The following is an 18,905-nucleotide window of genomic DNA, read 5'->3' as shown; positions in this document are numbered from 1 at the left end:
AGCAGGAGCCTTCCTTATTCCAGCTCCGAGGCACAAACACATTGTTGAGTTTACACGGAGTTTTAGTTCCTTGTTTGTTCTCCTTTACCTTCACTTCAAACTGGGGATGTAAAAATAGCACGTCTTCGTTTTGTTGATGCCAATTCTGGCTCTATGTAGGGCAAATCCTTCCTGGTTTTGTGGCTTCATTTTATATCTCAGTCAACATTCTGCTGTTTGATCTTTTTTTGGTCAATAAGGAAAGCAGCTTTGGTGACCCTCTCTCTGTTCCTTACCATGTGCTGTTTAATAATTGGAATTATGTGGCTTTGCTGCAGAAAATGTGACGGACAAGGCACATTCAGAACACCAACCACCAAAATGGGGTAATGGGAACCTCCTGGAAAGCACTCCCTGTTCTGCTGTGGGCCTCACTCTCCCTTTGCACAAAAAGCAGGGGAAAAAATACCTAAAAGTTTCCTTTTTCCCCTTTTTTCGGTAAACTTTGTTTCTCCCTGCCTGGCAGGAGGCAGAAGCAGCTAATGTCTCCCTGCTGAAAGCATTAACTGATTGCATTGTTGCTTGAGCACAGCAGCTGTCCTTATACATTTAGACTCCCAGTGACAACAAAATTAAGGCAGCCTCCCCTTCTGTCAGGCAATAAAATGATTTTCTCAACTTCTTTATTTCTTCTGAGAACTTCTTAGTGCCTGCCTTTCTGTGGCTGTGGTGAGATGCTACATCTGAACTGATCACAATGAAGGAGACCTTTTACTTAGTGCTTTCCAGAAAAGAAGAACAAAAACCAATCTGTATTCCGGTGTGCCCTGAGGGCTGATTTCCTCCACTTTTCCATTTGCTTTGGCTTAGTACATGTGAGTGGGTGTTTAATCTCATTTATGCCACCAGTGCTCTGTTCAGTAATTGCCCGTGGCTTGCTGGTGTCTGATGAAATGGATCTTGCTGTGACACCCATGGAAAAGAGCAGATCCCTGGTTGGGAGGAAGGAGGGTGCTCCTGCAGGGGCTTAACTCTTTCACTTTGGAGTCTGGAAGGGTCCTAAAGCTTTCTGCAAGATGATAAAATCAAATATCCACTTATGTCTGGCAGGCTGTGCCAGTGACGCCAGCTCACCCTGGCACGGGAAGGGCTCCCAGGGGAGTTGGAGCCAAAGTCCGCCTGCTCTTGCTCTCCTAAAGGACACAGGGAAGGGATAACCAAGCTTTTGGATGTCCTGCAATGACTGTGTTGGTGTCCTGCTGCTGCTTTGGGCTCTGTCAGAACCCACGTAATCAGGCACTTTTGGAGTTGCTGTCAGATCTCCCGCAGGCAGAAGTTCAGTGATCTCAGGGAGGCAGACCAGGCCAGGCTTGGGCTCGTAGAGCATCTCCACATTCCTTTCCAACAATTTTATACCTCTGCTTTTCAGGGCCAATGGTTCACTCTGACTCACCCACTAATTTGGGCTTTTATTTTTTCATTTTGCCCTTTTTACCAGACAGTGATGTGACAACAAGGCCATCTTTAAAAGCCAGGGAGAAGCCCCACATAGTTTCCCCTGCCAGGATCTTAGGATGACATGGAAGCATAACAGAGTAAGAAAATAATTTTAAACTCGGTCTTTTCCTCCTTCAATGACCTATTTCGGATACTTCTCCTGCAGCAGCCAACCCACCTTCAAGAAGAGCACTGAAGGTGTCTCAGTGCTGCTGAATTGCTGATTTCTGTGATGAAGAGACCTCTGCATTCCCAGGTGCTGATGTTATATATATTCAAACTTCAATATGCTTTGTTTTAAATGGGAAAATCACCCTTCAATCTTTTAATAACTTCTTTTCCCCAGGTCTGATTGTGTCTCTTTACAAGCAGTTGCCAGTTCCAACTCAAAAAACACCAACTCTGCTATAACTTATAGACTGCAGGGTTAAAAAACCCACAGCACCAGGCTACATCATCCAAATTTGCCACAGCAGGATCCTTCACCTATTTTCAGAAACATTTAGTTTTATTTTTTTCCTCTCCATCTGACCCTTGCAGCTCAGCATTGGTAATTAGCCCCCTGCTTCTCCCGTAGCTACTAAAAACCAGGGAAAAATAAATGTTTCCATTTGAAACCATTATTGCAAAGGCACCGCCGTGGAACACTGGAGACTCACTCCTGATGTAAGGGAGATTTTCATAAAATGACACTCAGGCATTTGGGGTTTAGCCTTCAGAATTAGGAACAGTATATTTTCTTCTCTTTTTTCTTTTTTTTTTTTTTATTTTAACGAAAACTTGAGGCAGTGCCATTTCTGTGCTTCAGAGTCTGAACTCAGCTGTTAAAATCTCAGCTTGAGATGCTTTCAGCCTAAAATCCCTAACAGAAACCCCTCCAATTTGAGATAATAAAAATTACTATTAATGTAAGCAACGAAAAGTCTTTGGGAACATCATCTCTTCCCCAATGGTACCCAAAGGAAAGGATGTTTATATGGAAGAATAGTCAAGCAATGATTTTCTTTTTTTAAATTGTTGTTGCAGGAGATCTGCAAAGCAATTTCCCATCACACGTGGTCCTAACAGTGCTTGGAGATTTTTGTAGCAGCTCCCTCCCCAAAATATCCTTCCAATTATTCCAACTGTGCCTCTCAGATCAAACTCAAAGTTTAAGGATGTGGGAAAAGGTTGGATCAGCTGCTCAGAGCTTTCTGCAGACAGATACAATTAAGCTGATATTTCACTGAATCATTAAATATCCAAATCAAACCAGAACTTACCAAAGCCTCACAGGAAGTACTGTTCCTTGTTAGCTCTGACTCTGCCACTCTGCCTCTTGTTCAATCTATGGATTCAAATTTAAATCCTATTTTCTTCCTTCTGCAAGGGACATTTTAGAACAGATGTTATTGACTGAGAGCCTAATCCTGCAATGACACTGTGGCCAACTCATCCAATTTTCTTATGAAATGTGATGGTTTTCTTTAAGCTTCAGCTGCTTGTATCAACCACTTGTTTAAGGAGCTCAGCCTTTCATTCATTCCAAGGGAATTTCTGACAGGATTGAGGGCTTGGGCTCACACTGAAGGTTTAAAAAGCCCCACATGTCCAAACATCAAAATTATTGCCTGTTTTGGGTAATAATTGTGATTTTTTAATGCTTTCATCCAGAAGTAACGGGGTGTGTTCACTGGCAGTGCAGTGCTTGCTGGATGGGGCACAACCCTGAGAGCCAAAGATGGGTGTTAATTCTTGGAGGAGACTGAAACAACAACCAGAAAATCATGATGGAGCACCTCTCCAATGAGGAAAGGCCAGGAGAATTGGATTTGGCCTGGAGAAGAGAAGCTCTGGAGTGACCTCATTGAGGACTTCCAGTGCCTGGAGAAGTGACAAGAAAGATGGAGAGAGACTATTGACAGGGGCCTGGAGTGACAGGACCCAGGGAATGGCTTCCCACAACAGAGAGTGGGTTTAGATGGGATATTGGGAAGGAATTGTTCCCTGGGAGGGTGGGCAGGCCCTGGCACAGGGTGCCCAGAGCAGCTGGGGCTGCCCCTGGATCCCTGGCAGTGCCCAAGGCCAGGCTGGACATTGGGGCTTGGAGCAGCCTGGGACAGTGGGAGGTGTCCCTGCCCATGGCAGGGGTGGGATGGGATGGGCTTTGAGGTCCCTTCCCAACCCAAACAATGCCACAATTCCATAATTTTACAGTGACCACCGGCTTAGCTTGAAGACTCTGGTTCCCCCATTTCTCTCATCTGCACTTTAGATTCTCAGAGACAAATCCAGAACTAATGTTTGTGTGTTTTATTGAGTTCCCCTTTTCCTATAAAGGTTTTATTTACTCCACTCCTGTCTCGATGCCGCTTTGCTTCAGAAATTCTCCTCAACTTTGACTTTTCTTGCAGCACAAAGGCAGCAGGAGAGCCCTTAAAGACATCATCAAAATCCTTATTTTCATGCCTTCCAAAGCCCCTGGAAATACAGATACTACACATCATTGTAAATAGCATTTCTCTTAATGCAATGATCTTGTTCTAATCTTCCAGTGGTGTGAATATGCTTAGAGAGGTGGATGCTAAATAAATTAAAATGAGCTAAGAGAAGATGCTTCATAACCCTAGAAATATTGCAGGCATTATTTAAAGCAGTTAATATTTTTACTGCCTCGTGAATGCTAATCTCTGAGAAATCTCAGGTACCAAATATAGTTTTAATTCTCAATTTTAGTTCTCACAAACTGGAACTGTAAATTAATTTCAACACTATAAAAAGTAATAGAGAGGTTTATTTTCTTAAGCAATCTGCCTCATTCAGCTGCAGACTGGGTCTGAATTAATGGTCCTGGCATGCTGAATACAAAATTAGCGATAATGTGAAATGCACGTAATGATAATATCTGCTGCAAGAGTTACAGTGCTGGGGTCCAAATTTTTTCTTGTTAATCTACTCCATTACTACTAAAACAAATGATACTGAGCATCCTCTCTGGCACTTGAGTGCTTTTATGAGGGCTTCTTTACAAAGAGTGGCTCCTTTTGCAGGATCAGAGTAGCCCGAGCGTGCTTCATTCTTTTGGGAATGCTTTAATTGTACAATTAAGGTCCCTGTTGTATTTCCATAATCCAGTGTCAGGATAAGATAAAACTTTGGAGAAGTCACTGGATGTGACCCCAAAGTTCAGTCTGGAGAAAGAAAAGGAGTTGCTAAACTCTTCTTTTACTGAGAAAAATTGGAAGGAACAGGGATCCACAACGAAGCCACCTTGCAGCTCAAGGACAGCACCCACTTTCCCTGTACCACAAGTTCCCTGGATTATAGACTGAGGGTTTATATGGATCTGCAGGAACATTCACAGAAATGTCAGGACAAAAGGTGAGAAGCAACCCAGAGGAATGCATGAGGGGGTTGAAAATGTGATCAGGAAAGGAAGGGAAGAGAATCAGAGGCTGTGGGAAGCACACGTGAAGAAAAAGTGGCTTCCAGTGATCCTGTTGTGCATGAGAAACCAAATAAAAACCTTTTTATTTCCTCTTTTATTTTATTCACTTTGTCTTTTATATTTCCTGCCAGTGATAGGGCACTGCCAAAGAGATTTAGTGCTTGGTTTCTCTCCCTAACAGGAGCAACTCACGAGGCTTGCTCTGTCCCTTGGCTCAGACCACGTTTATCAATGAGCTTTATGCAATCATGGGGTTTATCTCAATGCAACTCTGACAGTGTCCAGGTGAGGCTGGGGGGGTTGGACCTGTGCAGACCTGGTGGAAGGAGTGGGATCAGGAGCCCAGATCGCCCCAGGGCGAGCTCAGCCCATGGTGCCCCCACCAGGCCCAGGGTTATTTGGAAGCTCTTCCAGCCAGGCTGTGAATCGCTCCGTGCTTGTGGCATTAAACAAAACTCAAAGCAAATAGCAAAGCAAGAACAAACTTCTGCTCCAGCATTAAAGGTGAGATGGTTAACCTAAGAGTGTGAAGAGAATCCCAGAATCCCAGAATCACTGAGGCTGGAAAAGCCTTCCAGGATCATCCAGCCCAAGCTGTGCCCAGTCCTTGAAGACTGAAAGCCACCTCCAGCCCTTCCTTGGGCACCTCCAGGGATGGGCATCAAACCCCCCCGGGCCACCCCCTGCCAAGGCCTGAGCACCCTTTCCATGGAGAAATCCCTGCTGCTGTCCAACCTGAGCCTCCCCTGGCCCAGCCTGGGGCCGTTTCCTCTCGTCCTGTCCCTGTTTCCTGGGAGAAGAGAGTGATCCCCACCTTCTTTTATTTTTTCTTGCTGTGGGAGGAGCTGATAGCCCAGAAAAAATCCAGGGACAGTGTTGGGGAGACTGGGCTGGAGCTGGGGACAGCTGCCTGGGGCAGTGGTGGCACCTTCTGCCTAGAACACAGTGGCTTCCAAAGGGTTTTATACCTTATGTGGTGAAAATGAAATATTTGGTGCTCAGCAGTGTTTATTTTGTTTTCTTTCCTTTGGACTAACGAGGCTGAGTCAGGAAACCATGCAGGGAAAATCAGTATGCAGAGTGCAAGCATCAATTTAAATCTACAAAGTTGCAGTGGGCTATATAAAGATTTATTAATCAAAACATTTGCAAAATATTGACTGTGCACGTACGTTGTGAGGCCTGAGAGATCATCTGCAAAGCAAAGCTTGAATTAATCACTTCTCATCTGTTAATCTTTAAAGAATTAAAAAATTATGTAGCAGATATTTGTGGGTATTTTTCGAACTAATTTCATTCTCTACGTTCAAATTATTTCCACTCAACAGTTGTCGCGTAGAGGGAGGAAACAACAGCTCGGGGCAATCAGCCAAATTTTGGCTCCCAGAACAGGGGGTGTTTTGGGGGGGTTATTCCTGGATCTTTCCCACCCTGAGGGGACAAGTCCAGAGCCCAAAAATCCTGAGGGACAAAACACAACCATAGCATCACACCAAGAGCATTTTGGTGCCTCTTTTGCCTTCAACAGCTCTGGGAAACACAGATCTGGGGAAATCTGGTTAGAAGGATTTGGCAGCACCTGTTTGCTGCAAAAATAGATGTATTACAAGGGAAAAACAGAAGGAAATGTGGTTTTTTTGGAGGAAAAAACCCTCATGTTTTAGTATCCAACCAAAGAAAAGTTCCAATTTTTCTTTTTAAAATGGTGCTTTGTTTAGACTTTAAAGTTTAGACTTTAAAAAGTCTATCTTGAGTTAGCAAAATGCAAAATATTATTCAAAACCAGTAATTAATTAATTGAAAAATTAAAGAAGGTAGTGATAGGACAAGGGGGAATGGCTTTAAATTGACAGTGGGCAGGGATAGATGGGATATTGGGAAAGAATTGTTCCCTGTGAGCGTGGGGAGGTGCTGGGATGGAATTCCCAGAGAAGCTGTGGCTGCCCCTGGATCCCTGGAACTGCCCAAGGCCAGGTTGGGAGCAGCCTGGGACAGTGGAAGGTGTCCCTGCCTATGGCAGGGGTGGGATAGGATGGGCTTGAAGGTCCCTCCCAACCAAACCATTCTGGGTTTCCATAATTAAGTCAATGTTAAAATGGGAAAATTCTCTCGGCTAAAAAATGAGCAATGTTTAGGTTATTCAGAACCAGAAAAAACCCCCCAAAGCAACCCAACAAAAAAGGAAAGCTGCAAAGGACTAAACCCCAAATTTTTTGGGCACCTCCATCTTGCCAGCTCTTTAAAACCATGAAGGCACCCAAATTTCTGCCTGAAAGTCTCTGTAAACCATTGCAGCTCTTCGGTTACCAGCAAATTGCTTTAATGAAGGCCTTGCCTGGAAAAACAGGAAAATCTGAGGGTGTTTTGGTGTCCACAGACCTCAAAAGCAGAGCCATAAAAGTCCAGTCTCTCTGATTAAGGCGACAGGGACAGAGACGTCCCTGCCAGTGCCTGCCTGGCTGGGAGCAGCCCACGGATACACAGTCAGCATCCTGCCCACTTTGAATGCTGCTGAAAGCCTTGTCAGCCGCTGGATATTGCAGTGATTAAAACCCAATGCCGTAATTTGGGCTGGGCTCTTTAATTGTATGGAATGCCCAGGTAGGTGCCAGCACAGCCCAGAGTGGCTGTGAATCAATAAATGCTGGCAGGCTTATTTTACTCCAAGTTGTGAAGTGCCACAAAGCAGCCCTGCTGTCGTCGATGGCTTTAATTTAAAAAAGAAGAATCAATTTGTAGGGCTGGCATGATGGGGAGCAACGGCCATGATTGTATTTCAGGTGTACCTTTGAGTGGCTTTATGAAGATGTTTTATAAACAAGGTTTTAAAGTGCAAGGCAAGTTGTTATTTTATGTCCTCCAACAAGCAGTAAGTGAGAGAGCCAGGGCTGTATTTATAGCAGGATGGGTTTATGGAGGAAATCTTGCAGTGGCTGGAGGAAGGAATGCACATCTCCTAATGCAGAGGGAGGATTGGGAGCTCCTGCTTGGGAATGTGGTGCCAGAGCTGAATTAGACAAATTATTCTGGGCCCTGGGCAGCAATGTCTGTGCTGTACCCTGCCTGCTAGTGCAGGAGCACTCCTGTGATTCCCCTTCTCAGGCAGAGAGGGACAATCAGAAATGTGGTGCTGTTTTCATTACACAGCTCTCTGTTTCCTGCCCCTCAAATATACACACCCACTTGGGAGTTTGCATGTACCTGTATTTCATAGATCTGTAGGAAAGATCACTTATTTGCTAACCTTTAGTTTTATACTTTTATTCTGAATTTCCTTTTTGCTGAGTGCACTCAGCTCCCCTGTGTGGGCCAGAGTTGGAGGGGGTTGTGCCCCGCATTGCCCCAGGTGCCCAGAGCTGCATTCCTTCCTTGGGGACAGAAATTCCTCCTGAGCAGAAGCGTGGAAATGTAAATCCATAAACCCAGACTGTTCCCTGCCTTAAATCCATTGTTTGATGGAATCAACTTCATCTTTTGCCATAATTACAACAACAGAGCACAGCTCTCCTAACAGATAATTGTGATGCTTGGATGTTGGGAGAGAGGTGTGTGCATATTAAATAGGAGCAAAGGTTTATTTTATGAGTCAGACTTAAAGAGAAATTTTAAAAGCCTTGTGAAACTCAATGGTCTGGAAGAACTTTTCTATTAGAGAGTATTTCTGAACTGCAACAGTGTGGGTTTTCATGGATGTTCTCTGTAGAAGCTGTTTATTGATCTATATTAATTTTATTTTACATATTTCACCAGAAAATGCAAATATACAAACATGTAAAATATATAAAAATATAAATATAAAAAAAAATCTATAAATATCTATTAAAAATATATAAATATAGTAATACTGATTTGTAAACTGAAAGCAGCACAGATGACATGAAATAAAAGTATTTCATCCTCTAGCCTGGGCGCTGGGATATTTGAAGGGCTGTGGGGAGGATGCAGCTCTGCACCCCAGTACTTGTTAAAAAGTGGAATTTCCTTGGCCTGGCGGAGCAATTCCACCAGGAGAGAAGCTCAGAGTGGCTGTGATTAACAGCCAAGTGCTGCAGGAGCACAGGGCTCTTCCCTCCTACTGGGAAAGCCTTGGAACAGCCAGGATCAGTGGCTGTTAGCTCCACTTTATGGCGCTGCAAAGCCACGAGGTGCTACAAGAAGCTCCAACTGCAGACAGCACCTGCCCTAAAACAGCAGGAAAAGCAACACTCCATCCTCTGGGGAGACACCTTGAGCCCTTCCTAGGAGCCCACCCGAAACCCCCAATGTCTGGGGAAGGGGACAGTGACATCAACTTTAGGAGCAGCTCTGACAAACCCGTCCAGGCATTGAAGTGAGAAGAAGAAGAGCAGGTTAATCCTCCTCCTCCAAATCCAAATGCCTGCCTGCCTTTTTACCATCCCAGCCTTCCAGCCTCTTGTCTGCCTAAGGCTGGGGGTTGGACTTAACTCAGGCAAGGTAATTCTAGAGGGGTTAAGCCTTGGAACTTCTTTCCTCCGCTCTGCAGCAGTGATTGTCTGCTACTTTTCTCTGCTGGAAGCAGGAATACAAAAAAAAAGCACTTCTGGCTCAGCAAGTGGATGATTTTTATCAGCTCATTTTAGTCAATAAAGAAAGAAGTCAATCACTGCTGGAAAATAGCACTTTCCAGTGCTGTATAAACCTGGCCAGTAGAATTGCAGAATAAATCAATAACTGCATTAATCAATACGATGTAAACTGCTGATCTCTGTGGATAAATTGTACTGGTGTAAGAAGGCTTTCAAATAAATTCCAAACCCACTCAAACTGCACAGGCTTTAAATCTACTGAGGGCACTGGGATCCGGGCAAGAGTTGTGCTGTTTCTCTTTAAAATCTCTGGGATAGCAGGGCTGCAGAGTAATGTAATTAAACATGGTCGCAGTGCTCCCACAGACTACTGCAGTGAGAGCTCCAGAAAAGATCCCTTCACTCAAATTTGCCACAAAAAAGGGATTTCAGGGTCAATAGGGTGGGGAGGCCCTGGCACAGGGTGCCCAGAGCAGCTGGGGCTGCCCCTGGATCCCTGGCAGTGCCCAAGGCCAGGCTGGACATTGGGGCTTGGAGCAGCCTGGGACAGTGGGAGGTGCCAGGGCCATGGCAGGGGTGGCACTGGATGAGCTTTAAGGTCCCTCCCAACTGAACCCATTCCATGATTTCCATGATTCCTATTTCTGTGATTCTGAGAACAGGAAGGGGTGCACAGAGAAGGGAAGGCTCCTCTGCCACCACCTTATTTTACAGCCCCAAGAGCTGCAGGAGGTTTGGCCTCCGTTTTCTGTAAAGCCCCACATTCAAGCATCTCAATTTTTATTTTACCTCTTGCCATGACAGTAACCCAGTGCAAGGCTACTGGCAGGGCCTAGGGACGGTTTATAAGGGAAAAATGGGATTAGGCCTGAGGAGCTGGGACCCAGGGAGCAGCAGAGGGGTTGGGGCAGAGGGGTGTGGCTGGGAATGTGGCTGGAAAAGCAGCACAAGGAGACAAGCAGGTACATAAATGAGGAAAGTTTCTGTTGGACATTTCACTGAAGGTGATCGGGAAAAAACAATTTTTAGGAGGTGATGGCCAAAGTGCAACAATTCCACCTATCTTATTGAACACACCTTACAAAAAACTTCTGCCCTTCTGGGATGCCTTAGCACTTCAGGATTATTCCAGCTCATTCCATAAAGATGACAAACATTTGTAGCTGGTTTTCAGTACTGAAATATATTGGTGTCTAGAAAATAGGCCAGGTAAAGAAACAATGCACAGCAGTATGATTAATATGACATTTTAATTGCTACCTCAGACATATTTTCAAGTAGTAAGTGCTAGGAACTGACAAAAGAAGTTCCTAATAAAAAAGCCTGGGTGATTTGAGCTATTTAGAGGCCCTCATTGTACCGTGCTGTCAAAATGTCCAACTGACCTTTCCTCATGGTAAATTTTTTCAAGGAAGATTTTATACAGGCTATTTTAATAGTGCTGATTCCCCACCCTCTCCCCCAGTTTTGGGATTAGATAATGGCCAGAGAGCGAGAAATGTCAAATTCTTACCTAGACTCTGGATTTGGCCGGGGGCACTCTGTGTGAAGTCTGTGGAACCTTATTTAAATTTTTAGGTGGATATTTCTGAATGCATCATTTGCCATTATTTTACATTTTCAGATGGGAGCAATTCTGGAGGTGTTGTCCCTTCCATAAATTCAGTCAGGAGCAGAAGGAGCATATGGAAAATAACTCAGCTCAGTGGAGGGAGGCTGGGCCACTCCTTGGCAGGAATAATGCACGGACAGTGGGGAGGGTCCTGCTCTACCTGCACCGGGGAGAGCTCATCATCCTTGTGGGAATAGCCCAGCAGTCCTCTGTGACTGCCACCAGCCCTCAATCTGCTCCATCCTAAGGCCAAAACATCCCTGGCAGTGCCCAAGGCCAGGTTGGACAGGGCTTGGAGCAGCCTGGGACAGTGGGAGGTGTCCCTGCCCGTGGCAAGGGTGGCACTGGGTGACCTTAATGTGCCTTCCAACCCAAACTGTTCCAGGATTCTGCTCTTCCATGACATTGTGGCTACACCTACAGAGGCACTTGAAACCTCATTTTTAGGAGCACTGAGATGTAGCAGCCCTTGGGCACATCCAGGGCAAATTTGGGGGATGATATCTTGGAAATATCAGTGCTGGAGGGGAAGAAACACATTGGTTTATTCAAGTTCTGATGTCTTTTGTGTTCCCTGAGCAGACAGAAATCCATGGAGGGGGTCCAGAGGGAGCCAGGATCCCCTGACACCGCCCACAACACCCCAGTGAGTCCCCAAACCTCCGTGAGCAGGTTAATCCCCTCCTCCACAGGGGCCCTGCAAATCACTGGGGGAAATTCTCTGCGACTGAGGCACAGGCAGATATTAATAAAATCTTTTTTGCACATTTACAACACATTTGTTCGTGAGTGTGATTTAGAGCTCGGTGTCAAGGCGTCACCAGGGCTGCATTCCAACGACCCACAGAAAACAGGGAGTTTCTGCACTCCAGGATAATGTTGATTTAGGGGCTGGTACAATAACACACATGGGCTCTTTTATTTCATTTCTTGGCATTCCTATTCAAAAATTGCCCTATAAAGAAGGGAGAAGACGTTAAATAAAGTTTAAATGCTCGTAAATCACAAAGAAACATTGTGCTTGGAGTGAGCGGAAACATTTGGAGAGGCTCAAAATTGCTTTTTTCATGGAGAAATATTTTGTTGATGTGTTAAATTCAAAATGAAAATCCCTGACTGTGAGTCTCTTTCATGTTTTGGTACTTTGCTTAGGTTATCAAAAGAAAATAGGTATTATTTTTCCAGCTATCTGAAAACTTTGGCTGGTCTGTGATTTTCTCTAAAATCTGCTAAGACTGGGCCCAAAATTCCCTTTACTGGGCACCTTTAAATGGGGTTTTTAATTCAGGTTCTTGGCTGTTAAAAATCAGGAGCACTGCAGAGTTTTTCTGTTGTTTTCATTTCAACTTCTGGTTTTAGGGGATTTATGCTGTTCCTATTTCCAAGGGTTTTCCTGCAACTCTGAGTGACAAAACTCTTTTTTGACCCTTTCTCTTTTCTTTTTAATGAAAGCTGCCAGCCATGTGAACTCTTTCCATTTCAGCATCAGCTGCTTTAATAACATTTTCACATGAAAAGAGCTGGACTTTCAGTGCTTTGGGCAGCTCAGACTCAATTCGTCCTGGTGAAACACCAAAAAAAGGACTGGGGAGCTGAAGGAGAGAAAATGAACCTGCACAAGTTCTGCACAAGTGATTTAGGGAGGATGGGAGGAGCTGCATTTAAAGTTTTTCTCCTTGAGGCTGCTTAGTTCTGCTCCTGAGGCAGAATATTCACCCTGGAAGCTCCATCTCCGAGGGAGCTCAGCAAGGGAACAGATTCACTGATATTCCTGGGATTCCTCAGTTGTCCCTTTTTTGAAAAGGGCTGATCCCATGGGAGTGGCAAGATGGAGAAATGCCGAGGTTAAAGAGCCTGATTTGGATCTTCTACAGTGAGAAAAGAGCATCGGTGCTGCACAGAAATGAGAAGAAATCTGCAGAAGTGATTCATTGCTTTCTTCCACCGCAAAGAAAAATGTTTTTGCTTCATTAAGGCATTATCAGGATTTTTAATAGCACATTCACTTGTTTCTAAAGCATTCTGCTCTTTTGAAAGCTGTGTTAAACCTCTTCCTAATAACTCCTGTGATTAGGAACTTTGTAGAAATCCCAGAGGACAGACTTCTAATAGTGGCATTTTATTTCCAGAGCCTCCCTGTAATTAAGCATCTCTCAGACCTTCTATTGAGCTCCAACTGCTCTGCAGAAAATCCCTTTTTGCTGGAATGAAAAGAAGTTTTGGGTAAACTTAGCAAAGAATTCCATTTATGTTATGAAGTACAAGAATTTTAAGTTCAGTTTAATGAAGGTAAATAAAAAGTATCCATTGCTTAATGGACACAAGAAGGTCTGGGAGTGACCAGAGGTGCTGCTGGAGACCTGCTGGGAAGGGATGATGCAAAAAGCTCTTTCAAAACCAAATAGGGGTGACCTCTATAAAATATTTTATTGAATTCAGTGTGGGGGTTATTGGACATTGCCAGCTGTAAGTGATCTTTAATGTCCCTTCCAGCCCAAACCATTCCATGATCCTGGGAGGTGATACTTGCTTGGACATCGTTCTCTACCATGGGGCTTTGCAATGATTTTGTCATTTTGGAGTTTATTTTCTGCCAGCCCAGCCCGTGGGCTCTGTGAGGAATCAGAGAATCAGAGCAAGGTTTGGTTTGGGCAGGACCTTGAGGAGGGACCAAAGCTTTGGAGCTTCCTCTCTGAATCCGTATTCCCGTGGATAACAGACACGGTGAATGTGTTCTTTGAAGGATTTTCATGCACACATGAGTTTCTATTACTCATTCATGTGCTGACACATCCTCACCCCCATTCCAACAGTCCTCCTTTTAAAAATATTTGGGGTATTTGGTTATCTATGTAGTGAAAAATGTTTACAAAGAAGATACAACATGGATCTGACAGTGGAGAAAAGAAAATAAACTTCAGAGCAAAGAGAGAAGGAAGAAAAGATTTCCCAGTTACGACATCAGGCAAGAAATACCTTTTATCAGCTGCAGTTCAGGCTGGCAGGAGCGTGGCTTCAAGTGTTGAGCTTCATCTCCTGACTTGAAAGCCAAACTCTGGTGTTTAATTTGTCATTCTGGGGACTCAGGAGACTGCAGGGCTTAATTAGCTGCTTTTATTTATATTTCAAGATGATGAAAATCAATGTTCTTCTCATTTACCTTCATGCCCAACCCAAAGATGAATCTTCACTTTCAAGCCACAGCAAAGAATAACAAAATCAGGAGAGACCAGCTGATCCTGCTTAATGACAGATTTATTTCAATCTCCCTTAAGATATTCAGCTCCTCTGCAAGTTTTTTTGATTAGAACAGTCCTTGCATGGAAAAGTCCTTTGAGAATAGGCAAAATATCTGATGGTGTAAAATGTGCTGCTTTTTCAGTTCTGGTTCAAGGCTTGCTGATGTCGTTGAAAGTTTTTCCATGGAATTCCAGGAGTCTGTAGGACTCCTTTTATTTAAATTCCCCTTTTTCTGCAGAAAATAGCACAGGGCACTTCAAATAATGCATTTTATGACACCTCCTCTAATACAGACAAGTGCAAAAAGTAAACAAATAGCTTTTATTTAATTGAAAGTGAGGTTTCTTTTAACAGGTTACATTGAAGAACACAAGATAAATAATATCCACATCACAAGAGTTTTAAATCTCTTCTTCCCTCGGTGGTATCAGCTTAGCACAGGTTGACATTCCGTTAAACTGCTGTTCCAATAACAACTCCTTGGAAAAACATTGAGACCACCCACGTGCCAATCCCAAATTAGGTTTGGCACTGCTCCATTTAATTAATGCATGTTGATTTGATTTATCCTTTCATTTCCAAGCCTGGTTTTAAAAATTCATGGAATATTGATACCTAATATTTTCTTAATGATAGACCACTTCTACCTTTTTAAGATAAAATCTACATTTTTTATTTTTAAAAGTCCACAGCTGAGCATTGCTTGAACCAGCAAGGGAAAGAACTCAACAGCAGGATCCCAGATGTCAATGCATGATTTATCCTTTGGGATAATTTTACTGCTCCAGAGCTTAAACCTGTAAAAGTATAAACAGACAGAGGTAGATCTGTGTCAAAAATTAGTTTTTCTTTGCATTTTAGCTTAACAGCAATCTCTGTTCTATTTTCAAAATGAAACATTATCCACAAATGTTATTTCCGTTTATTTGTTTATTAAGTTGCAGTGGCCATTCCATGGAGTAGGGTTTTGGATCAGCTCCCCACCCTTCCTGTGACCATCCTCTTTGAGAGGATTTTGACTATTTGGTTGCAAAACTATTATAAATTTATATATTTTAATATATTTATGTTATAAAAATGCTCCCTTTCCCATGAATAATAAGTTATTTATGAAAGCAGAGGCTGCACCCTGGACCACCCCACCCCAGCCTTGGGTCAGGGCTGAGCCTCTCTGTCCCAGCAGCAGCTCCAGGGCAGATTTAGGTCCATGTTATGTGTGAGTTCTTTGACTTTCACAAGAAATCTGCTTCCTCTGTCCTTCCTTGAGCTCTGCAGGCCGGGGCAGTGGAGACCTTCACTAAAAACAAGGTGTGGAGCAAAATCTTCTTTAATGAATGTGAGAGTATCGGGGACGAACTTACGGGAGCCAGCACCAAAAAGCACCAGGAGGGAGGATACCTATGGCAAGGGAAAGGCTGGGAATCTGTTGCGCTTAGAGGCACAGATTTCTTCTTATGCAACAGCATTCAGAGGAGAAAAAAATCTCTCACTTACTCGATATTTTTGGAATCCTAATTTCCTCACTGCTGCTGCCATCGCCACCATCACTGACGGTTCTTATCTCGATGAGATAATCTTCTTCGAACGGGACCAGGAGTTCAGCTGAAGTGTTGTTTGTCTCCAGGATATGGGCTTTGCTGTGCCTGTTCTGTCTGTACAGAATCTAAGCAGAAGGGGATTGGGAAACAAGAGTTATTTCATTTAGTTTTAAGTTTTAATGGATTTTTTGGGGGGCTGAGAGATTCTTCTGTTGCGTCCCAAAGTTTTCTGAGCACATCCTGCAGGGGATTAAAAGCAATTTAAAACAGGGGAATAAATTCTGTAGGATTTTGGTGTGGGTACCACAGCAGGTGGTTTCCTAGGACCCAAGAATAATCAAAGAATCCTGAACTGCAACCGAACTTTAAAATACATTTTTATTTCCTCTAGAAGGAGATTTATGGGAGTGATTTTTAGTTCATTCACATAGATCTTTGTGTGAGTATCTTCCAGTCTCCGTTCTAAAGGTACATTTATGAATTGACAGAGAGTGAGAATGTTTAAATGTGGTTTATGACTGTCTTTAATGCTTAAAAAGCTATTCTCTACTTCTTCTGTATATGTGAAACTCCTTCCCTGGAGATGTGAAAGCAAGATGTGTAAGTAAGATTACAAGGGGACAAGAAAAATCCAGGTTTGGGGACAGAGAGTCCCTGTGTTGGGATAATGAAGTCCTACTCTGAAGGAATATTTGCATAAACATCAGCCAAACATCCCAATAAATCCAGAAAACTCACCATTTTCCAGGTAATGAACACCTGCCTTTCTTCAATCTCTGTTTGCACCTCTATTGAAACCAAGATATCTGATTACTGAGGTAAAGAAATCACTTACTTTGTAGCCCAGCACCTCCGATTCATTCTCCATTGTTTTCACATGCTCCCAGTTCAGACAGATTTTGGAATTTGTCAGCTTCCAGGCAATATTTGCTGGAGGTTGACTTGGTGCTTTAAAAAAAGAAAAGATGATGATAATAATGAGATACAATTGAATATTAATTTTCATGGAGTAGCTGAAAGAGCTGCTGATATGGGAGTAGCAAACGCTTGGGTGATTCAAACCTAAAAGAGTAAAAAACCATTTTCCAGTCCGTCATTGCTCTGGTGTTAGTCAGAATAAAGATCTATTCATAGCACAGACCCTCTTGCTGTGAGACTTCATTTGCAAAATTAGGCACAGCCTGACACTGTCTGACAGTTCAAGTTATATTTGAGAGATTTTGTGGAAGGAAAATGTTGTTCCTCTCTGTATTTCCATGTCCTAGAGGATGTTTTGCTGTCTGGATCTCAGAAAAAGCTCAATCCGAGAGCAAACTACAGAAGCCACGATTTCCATCAGCCAGGACAGGTTACAAAGAGCTGCACATGAAAGTCTCCATGTGATGCACCATGAAACATTGTAGGATTTTAGAAATTCTCAGCACAATAGGCTGAGAGCAGCTTTTTCAAAGGCTTTTTATGCCTAAGTGCGAGGACTTTGAAAATTTGCCTACAAGTGACTGGAATCGAATCCCGTGTGAACATGTGAGGGTGGAACTGTGCCTTTGAACTGGAGCTCGGATTTAGGCCAGCACATTCTCTCCTGTTCCATGGCACGTCCTCCCAAGCCCTGCTGGGTGGTGGCACAGGAAAGAAGGATTGGAACAGAAGTAAAAAAAAGAGGAGAGATTTGGAGAAACACATTCCAGCCTGGACTTTAAATTGCTTAACTCTGGGATCCTTCTCTTCCCCCCTCTATGTTGGTGATTAATGGATGTCACTTGGAAGGAACAGTTGATTTGGTGACAATTCCTTTCATTTCCCACAGAGATAAAACAAATTGATGGGCCCTGCTGTTTCATATCCATCTGCCTCATGACTTTGGAGAAGTTGAATCCGTCCCACTGGTAGGGATTGAGGTGTTGAAGGAGCTCCCAGGTGAATATCCAGGGATGTCCTTCCATCAGCCACACTGTCAGTGTTGGAAAAGATTCATTTCATTATGAAGACATTTATCAACTCTCACATACATCAAACTGCAAATTTATTTAAATATGGCTTGAAAGCTCTTTGTTGCTTTCAGGAAATATTTTATATAAGGAATTGGATAACAAAACAGTCACAAGAGGCAAAGGATGTCAAATACTTCATTGGCTGTGCACTCTGAAGAGGTTTGAAATCACTCAGGAATGGGTGAATTACTGCCTTGTCCATAACTTTTTGAGATAGAAACTTAAAGCCATCTTAACTCATGATCTTGGGGATGAAAAAACACCACACGAGGATCTGTAAAACAAAATTATCTGGGTTTTTTTTTTCAACCAAAAACTGGAATGAGTGGCAACAGCACTTTCCCAAATCCATAGGAATATCTGCAAGAAAAATAAAGAGTTCCAGGTCTAAGACTGGCAGATTATTTCCTCAATTAATTTCTTGTAATCAACGCTGTCAAGAAAAACAGAAATCCCAAATATCTGCTTAAGTTTGTTGAGATGCTGATGTTATTGTCATGGCTTAGGTAACACCTGGCTTTGTTGCTGTACTGAGCTGAGGTTTACCCATGCAAGTATTTCTAATATCTATCTGTAATATTGATGGATTCCATGTGTATATGTATTTATTTGTAAGGGAAAAAGAAGAGGAAAAGGAAAAGGAAAAAGAAGAGGAAAAGCAAAAGGAAAAGGAAAAGGAAAGAAAGAAAGAAAAAAGGAAAAGGAAAAGGAAAAGGAAAAGGGAGGAAACGGAAGAGGGAAGGGAAGTGGAAGAGGAAACAGGAAGGGGAAATAGGAAGGGGAAGGGGAAATGGAAGATGAAATGGAAGAGGAAGAGGACGGGGAAAACAAATTCCTAAAATCCATGCCATGTAGTTAAAGAAGCAAAAGAGAACTCCTCATGGAGCCATGTCCATGGTTTGAGGACATCAATTCCACCTCCCTAAGTACTTTTAACTTAAACCAGGATGCCACCTTAGACCTTACATGGATCTTAGAGAAGCACATTTCAATCAGAATTGCACCTCTTTGGCAGAAGGACCATTTCAGCTCTGCTGAGTCCCTGCAATAATGGGATGAGCAGGACACTGCAGG

The 18,905-nt window shown here is 43.2% G+C and overlaps 1 protein-coding gene across 1 annotated transcript in view; it reads right to left on the bottom strand.

The window, feature by feature from the left end:
• Nucleotides 1–14,951: 14,951 nt before the first annotated feature.
• The window catches only part of LOC103624394 (contactin-6), a 126,785-nt gene continuing 122,831 nt past the window's right edge, over nt 14,952–18,905 (bottom strand). Inside the window, exons 21-23 of the mRNA XM_017747251.1 lie at nt 16,676–16,788; nt 15,797–15,965; nt 14,952–15,099 (exon numbers count right to left, since the gene is read on the bottom strand). Of these exons, the coding sequence (XP_017602740.1) occupies nt 14,981–15,099; nt 15,797–15,965; nt 16,676–16,788 (401 nt within the window). The 3' untranslated portion in view covers nt 14,952–14,980. The remainder of the gene's footprint in view (nt 15,100–15,796; nt 15,966–16,675; nt 16,789–18,905) is intronic.

The sequence above is a fragment of the Corvus brachyrhynchos genome, unplaced genomic scaffold (genome assembly GCF_000691975.1).
Source record: "Corvus brachyrhynchos isolate BGI_N302 unplaced genomic scaffold, ASM69197v1 scaffold91, whole genome shotgun sequence".
NCBI lineage: Eukaryota > Metazoa > Chordata > Aves > Passeriformes > Corvidae > Corvus > Corvus brachyrhynchos.
This window is presented reverse-complemented; position numbering and strand designations above follow the sequence as displayed.